At 47.6% G+C, this 7556-nt stretch overlaps 1 protein-coding gene across 1 annotated transcript; it reads left to right on the top strand.

Annotated features, from left to right (window-relative positions):
• Nucleotides 1-1629: 1629 nt before the first annotated feature.
• On the top strand, nt 1630-3284 carry LOC135380834 (uncharacterized). The gene is made up of 5 exons (XM_064612520.1): nt 1630-1647; nt 2101-2254; nt 2406-2459; nt 2652-2741; nt 2938-3284. The coding sequence occupies exons 1-5, from the start codon at nt 1630-1632 to the stop codon at nt 2982-2984; spliced, it is 363 nt and encodes a 120-aa protein (XP_064468590.1). The 3' UTR covers nt 2985-3284.
• The last annotated feature ends 4272 nt before the right edge of the window (nt 3285-7556 follow it).

Raw genomic sequence — 7556 nt, 5'->3', positions numbered from 1 at the left:
TCCTTTTCATTTGACTTCGCAAAAAATACACTGAACAGGGGTTTCTGCACTCCTACGGAAACATGATAAGAAATAATACAGCCACCAAAAGAACCATATTGCGACAAAATAATGCTGCATAGATATTGGACAGTGTGGTCCGCTGCAAAAGAGGTTATTTGACACCAGGCGCCGCGCCGCTGCGCTACGCCGAATTTTTCTTGACAAATTAAAAATATTTCGAGCACGGTGTCGGCCGTATGGTTCCGCATATGGCATTTACAAGCAACAAACTGTCTAGTCACGCCGCGCAGAATATCTTGCTTGTCCACTGCTTTACAGTGCCCAGTACCCTTTAACTGCCCCGTCACTATTCGGAAAGACGAGTAGGGATGGGGGATCGACGCGTTATATACGAGGGGCGTTCAAGTCAAACAAGGGACTTTCTGTCTCCTGAGTGTACAAATGGCTTGCGCTACTTCTTTTTCATCATTTTCACACACGACAGGCCTCCGCGTTCACCACGTAGTGGTCCAAAGTTTGTGCAAAACAGAAGACACGTGCTAGACAAGATGGGCGACAACGAGGTGAGCGCGCACATCGAACAGCGAATTCTCATGAAGTTTCTCGTGAATGAAGGCGTAAAGTCATCTGAAATTCACAGAAGACTTCAGGCTCAGTATGGCCACGATACACTTAGCCGCAGCAAAGCGTTTGAGTGGTGCAAACGGTTCCGAGACGGCCGTACATCAGTGCAGGACGATCCTGGCCGGGGCGGCTCAGAGCCCAGTGTCAAAGTTCCTGAGAACATCCAACTTGTGAAGCGCCTGATCCTCAAGGACCGACGGATAACATGTCTCGAACTGGCTCGAAAGATGGACCTTTCTGTGGGAACGTTGAACACTATCATTCATGAACATATCCAGTTTCGGAAAGCCGGGCCTCATCACCAAAGGAGTCCTCCTCCTACAGGACAATGCACGCCCGCATACCGCGCATCTCACGACACGCACCTTCCAGGAACTTGGCTGGGAGTTGCTGCCACATCCCCCTTACAGTCCAGACCTCGCCCCCAGCGATTTCCATCTCTTCGGACCACTGAAGGCGTTCCTTGGGGGCCGCCACTTCAGCTGCGACGACGAGGTCAAGAATGCGGTCCGATCATGGATGGTACGCGTCGGTAAGGATTTCTACGCTGCTGGCATCAAAGCCCTCGTGAAACGCTGGGACAAGTGCATTAGTGCAGCTGGAGATTACGTTGAAAAATAAAACTAATTTCTCGCCTGTAAGTTCATTTTACTTTTGCGAAAAATGAAAAGTCCCGGTTTGACTTGAACGCCCCTCGTATAAAGCCCCTCTATACTGTTAAACGTAGCGACGCACTTTGAGGAAGCCGCCAACCTCTGCGATAGACCGGTTTGTAACTTGTGACCTGCCCCGCCTCTCCGTTCGCCATGATCGTTCAAGCGTTCCAGCAGTTGCGGCCAGCTGTGCCACGCTGTTTGATCTTTTTGTTGTGAGCTCTTTTCTGCGTATTTCTCGAAGTCTTCGTTGCCAGTTGGCGGTAACTCTCAGATTAGCTGCATCGTTTCAACCGAGTCAGATCTTCGGTATGTGCCTGTAAGTTGAAACTTTGTTTGGAAAGCCGACATGCCTGGCTGCTGCGCAGTAAGTTGCCGCAACCGAACAGAAGATGGGAAGAAACTCTTTGCCATGCCGCAGAGCAAAGCCAACAATATTAGAAGAAAAGTGTGGTTGCACAGAATAGGACGAAAGAACTTCACAACAACTGAAAATACCCGACTTTGTGAGGTAAGCCGTGTGTGCTCGTAATTTCGCAAAGCTATATTTCGGTCTCAGATGTCCAGTCTCAAACGGGGTGCTAATATTCTGTCATGGCTCATGTGATTGATTTTTCGGAGTTAATCGCTTGCAGTCCGGCAGGTATGAGGGACGCGATGGTAATTGGGATGCGTGGGATTTTGCCTAAAAGCTTGCTTGATCAGTTTACCTTACCAAGCAAGCTTGCAAATTCAGATGATCAGCCTGGGCTCTTCGCAGTCTCTCGTCTTGCGTTTTTAGATGTTTGATATGATATGTTACATTCAGCGTTTATATTAGGACCATTTCACCGTGGACCAATTTGAGCCACTCATTCTCGCGAAAACTGGTGAGAAAAAGCTGAAGTTGAATGCTGTACCAAGCATTTTTTCCCACCGGCCAGTCGAAAAGACACGTAAGCCGCCGTGCAAACGTTTGAGAGAAAACAATCCTGGTATGTAAAAAGATCAGACCAAGCTCTTTTTGTATATGTACATTACTTTGCTTAAAAAAAAAGGATGTCGTTTGCCATGCTAGTTGAATTGAGTATAGCGGTGTGCTCACTCCTTTGACTTTGACGGATGCTTCTCATGCATATTTTGCAGTCACTACCACGGCCAGTGTGGAGGCAGAGACCACGTGTGAAGTGGAAAAGACTGGTAAGTGCAGTGCCTTACATTTCACGATTCTTTTGTGTGAGTCTAAGCTATATGTGTATGCTCTACGTAGCTGCGCCTGACGGATTTCTAGACACTGAGAATAACAGCACCTTTGGCAGAGATATAGATAAATGCTGTTCCTTCAGGTGCAGTAACTGATGCACTCATTGTATTATTGTTTTCACTGCATAGTCTCGCACGAGGAGGATATGGACACATGTAACGACGCTTCAACACTGTGCACCGAAACACCCATATCAGGACCAGAGAATGCAGTGACGGGTGAGTCTTCACAGTCCAGATAGCCTTTTTCATTGTCGTGCATGTTCCACAGTTAAAATGAATTTCCCAGTAAAAAATATAGCCCGTAGTACATGCTTATGATGTTGTTCCAAAGCGGTTTTTAACTTTTTGTATGCGTTGGCCTGTCTTTTTCGTTGTTGCAGTTGCTTCAACACATTGCCGCATTTCTGAGCAGGATACAGCAACTCGAAGATCAAGTTCAAGGTGCGCGACGAAGACTGAACCTTGCACATAGACAGAGGTGCCAAGCACTTCTTGCAAACAAGCGTATTGTCTCAAGACTAAAGAAATATTTAAATGATGACCAGTTGAAGTGCCTCGAAAAGCTGACAATGAAGGGGGTTCAGTGGAGAAAGAAGGCGTTCATAAAGTCGTTAAAAGTTAGACTATCCTGTGGAAAACGTGGCTACAGCACTGTCAAAGAACTTGGACAACCCTTGCCTTCTGAGCGCACTCTGCAACGTCACCTGGAAATGTACAAGTTCGAACCAGGGCTGCTGAACGACATCATGAGGTCCCTTGGATTGAAGGTAGATTTACATTTTTTAAGTAGGAGATTTGGCCTTCAGCATACTTCCTTTGCACACATGGATCTTTTTCATCCCTCTGAGTGTACTATCGTCCCTGTGCAGGTCGATCTCATGTCACCAGAGGAGCGGCATGCTACCCTCATGCTTGGTGAGATTCAGCTGTCACCAGGCCTGGTCTACGACCCATCATCTGGTTCAGTTCTTGGATCGCCCGCCATTCCTCTGGCAGACGAGACGCTGCCAGCTAACACCCTTGCCACCCACGGACTTGTGTTTATGCTTGGTGGCATCAGCACACGCTGGAAGCAGACAATTGCCAATCATCTCTTAGGGAATTCGTTCCACGCACAGACTGTGAAGGACTTTATCGTTCACATTATCAGAGAATGTGAGGCCATATCCTTGAAGGTGGACGTTATCGTGACAGATATGGGAGGTGGCAACCAAGGCCTGTGGAAGCTTTTTTGGAATTATTGTTGGGAAGCACAGTAAAAGATGGACCTGGTGCCCTCACCCCTGTGATTCAACCAGGAAGCTCCACTTCATGGCGGACGTGCTTCATCTGCTGAAGAACCTGAGGAGTCACCTGACCAATGGCCAAACGATCTACGTGCCCGACAACCTTGTAGAAAAGTACTGCCTCCCAGGGAATGAGATGTCCATCGGACCAATCAAGAAGCTTGTGGAGGAGGACAGTGATGGCTGAGCTGGAAGCTGGCTCCCCATCTGAAACCTTTTTGTGTAGAGCCCGACCACTATCATAAGATGACGGTGGGGCCAGCTTTTAGCCTGCTCAATAACGACACAGCAGCTGCCCTGCGTTTACTTGTCGACAACGGGACACTTGACAAGACAGCGTTGCCAACTGCGTGATTGGTTGAGACTGTATTCAAATGGTTCCGCTTGATGACTTCGAGAACAACCAAGCTAGCTATTAGTAGGTTTGATGATGTTCAGTATGGCAAGGCAGTCCAGTTTCTGGAGGACGTTATTCAGCTGTTTGAGGAACTGTCAATTGGTGACTCAAAGAGAACCAGCTGGAAGCCGGTGCAGACTGGCCTGATACTTGCAACCACAACGGCCCTGCTGCTTCAACAGCTGTTTCTGGATGACTATGGCTTCAAGTTCCTCTTACTGAGCCGTTTTAGTCAGGACTCGTTGGAGAACCTGTTCTCTACCCTGCGGTGCAAGAACCCGGTGCCTCGTGTGATTAAGTTCAGGTGTGCACTTCGCGGAGCAACCATGGCACAGTTTCTGCGCCCAAGCAAAGACGGCAGTTACAACGAAGAGGACTGCTTCCTGCTTACAGGTTTGCCCACTGAAGAAAGGACAGCTCAAGTACAAAGCGCTGTAGCCTACCCTTCTGATTTCCTTGATCTTGAACACCCAGAACAAGAATCCCTAGAGTACCTTGCTGTCTACGTTGTGGGGCAAGTGAAAAAGACAAACTCGTGTGAGAACTGTCACGCTGCCATAACCGGCACAGCTGAGGCCAGCAAGCTTACAGTGCTCAAGGCATACAATAAAGAAAAGTGTGCGCTAGCGTTTCCGTCGCCTGCAGTGCTGCAGGTAATAGAAGCAGCAGAGGGCTATGTTCGGGCCAACCAGGAGCAGCTCATTGCAAACAAGCTGTCTCTTGCTACATTGAAGGGGACTCTACAAGGTGCTCTAAGCTTCGGTAACTGTTTCCCAACCTGTCACAAAGTTTGTGATGTGGTGCTTGCAAATTTTTTGAAAACTAGAATTCGAATTCTTGTAAAAAGGAGGAACGTCGTCGTTTCCCAGAGCTCCCAGAGATGTGGCAGCCGAAGTGTAGGCATGCGCGTTGCTGCAAACAGAACTAGGTAGCAGAACAGCACTCGCAGTTTATCAAAACCGTAGCAGCAGCTTCATTATAGCCTGCTTAACCTCGCATAAACAGTACTCGAGGTGCAAAGCTGATCTGTGATAGCTGACATACAGTGTAATGCACCTTGTACCATAATCTTAGAACTATACTTTGTCCTTATCAATAAAATTTTTAGTTAGTTTAGTTAGTTGGTGTCTGATACCATTTATTGTGCATGCTCCTAATTGCATTTGCCTCACTATTGTGTGCTTGTGCCGAAGCCAAATCACAAAGTTTTAGTTCCAGGGCTCAAGTAAAATGGCAAATTGCACTGAGCAATCAAGTTCAAGTCGGTTTATTATGTTGTCTTTTGCTCAGCACATCTTACAGCAACCTTTCTTGACCAACCGCTAAGCTGTGACTGCAAAATCAAAGTACAGTCGACACCCGTTTATCCGGACGGTGCCGTTCCCGGCGAAATCGTCCGGATACCGGGGCATCCGGATAAATGAAACGACCGAATAGGAACGTCCTACAGAGCAAGGTTTAATTGAAACATAGAAATCTCGTCAATGACAGCTGTTACATAGTAGCGTAGGCACTCGATTTCTGCAAACTTTTGCTAATTCCATAGAGTTGAGCCACGCTGTTGCGCTGCTCGAAGGATGTCAGTGCGGTCGCAAAGTGTCGATGTCCGAGCCTTGTTTCTCACTGCGTCATCGGCACCGTCTTGCTGCACATCATCGGAGGCAACAGCAGCAATCACACCGTCATCAGTCATAGCTGCACACGCGTCATAATCCTTTTCAACGTCAACGTAGTCAGAAACCGCAGTATCATCTACGGCAGTCGCAGTGAGCCTCTGCACCAGGGATCGCAGCTGAGCTAGGGGAATGTCTTCATCGGCCAACGGGCCGTAAGCAGCAGGCCCTCGGGTTGGAGTTTTCCCTTCTAGAACCGGACAGTTGCTCGAGATATTTCCAAATGACTCGACTGGTCAACGTGACCCAACGCACACAAATAGAAAAGAGGGTCATCGTGCATGGTTGTCTCCCTTACGGAGGAATGTAAGTCCCTGACGTGTGACGGGAACAACCCCAAAACAGCGAAAACGGTGACGAAGCGGGGTCAGCGTCTCCTCTTACCGGATAACTGAAGCTGGATTACAAGATATTTCGACTTTCGTTCCCTGGAATTCTTGTCCGAGTCCGGAAGCTGAAGTCCGGATAAACGAGAACAAAATACATGCAGGAAAATCCGTTCCCGTGCCTTTTGTTCGGATACCGCGGGATCCGGATAAATGAAGTCCGGATAAACGGGGGTCGACTTATTAGTGTTTCATTGGCGCAAGGACTAACGTTGCTGAATTGTATTTCTCGCTTAGCAGTTTACACCCGGTTTGGGGGCCCGCCAAAGACGAAAAAGGGCTGTCTATGTCCCCTCGCAACCCCTAATTGTACTGCCAGTCTACTGGAGGTTGCAGCGTTTATTTCATTGTTTTTCCACTTGTACTGTGCCAAGGCAGCATCCGGAACGCCATGTACACCGCAAGTCTTCATTTATTTGCTCGCCGTACAAAGATATTCCCCCACAGAAGAAGCATGGAGACACGCCGGCGTCGTCTGCCAGTTTTGCGCCTTGGAACGATGAAGGTTGCGCGCGCGTCGAACGGAGGAGTGAGAGGAGGAGGTTGTCGCTACTTTTACAGTATAGAGGGGCTTTAGTTAGTCAACCCTCGATTTATGAACACCCTCGGTTCCCCGAAAAATCGTTCATAAATCGAGGGATTCATAAATGGAAAATTCCGTTAACTGAGTGCTATCGAGCAAATGGAACAGTATTTCCGAGTTGATATTGTGTTTATAATGCCATATATTGTGTAATTTTGCTTTTGACCATGCCTTCTGCTGTATCAATCTCACATAGAACAGACGTTAGCGCATTCACACTCTGTGTATTATGCAATACTAAATTGTTTCATTGGAGAGGAGAGATGTCACCCGGAAAACCCGTTTGTTGTTCGGCTTTGGAGGGGTTAAGAACCGAGGGTGCAATACCTGGAAAACGTTTTGTCCGTTCAGGCGTCATTCATAAGACCACGGAATAATCCCTTTGAAGGTTTCTGTTGACCTCGGAACGACCCGTTCATAAATTGAGGGCAAAAACGCTGGGCAACTCCTAGTTGGTTCCCAGAAATTCCGTTCATTATTCGAATATCGAGGTTCATAAAACGATGTAAAAATGAATGGAAAAAGTTTGGTTCCCCGTGCTCGTGTTCATAAAACGAGGGAATTCATAAATCGAAGGTTCATAAATCGAGGGTTGACTGTATAAGGACAGCGGCGGCCATCTCGAGTTACAAAAGTTAACTTTTACTTTGAATTTGACATCTTACTAAGAAAAAGGGGGAAAGCAGTTGTTAGCCCTGATAGTAAG

The sequence above is a fragment of the Ornithodoros turicata genome, chromosome 1 (assembly GCF_037126465.1).
Source record: "Ornithodoros turicata isolate Travis chromosome 1, ASM3712646v1, whole genome shotgun sequence".
Lineage (NCBI taxonomy): Eukaryota > Metazoa > Arthropoda > Arachnida > Ixodida > Argasidae > Ornithodoros > Ornithodoros turicata.
This window is presented reverse-complemented; position numbering and strand designations above follow the sequence as displayed.

Bases quoted from the DNA above. Each gene is read 5' to 3' on its own strand.
- LOC135380834 (XM_064612520.1), top strand. The intron at 2,255-2,405 runs GTATGTAAAAAG...CATATTTTGCAG, and splicing joins TTTGAGAGAAAACAATCCTG to TCACTACCACGGCCAGTGTG. The intron at 2,460-2,651 runs GTAAGTGCAGTG...TTCACTGCATAG, and splicing joins GTGTGAAGTGGAAAAGACTG to TCTCGCACGAGGAGGATATG.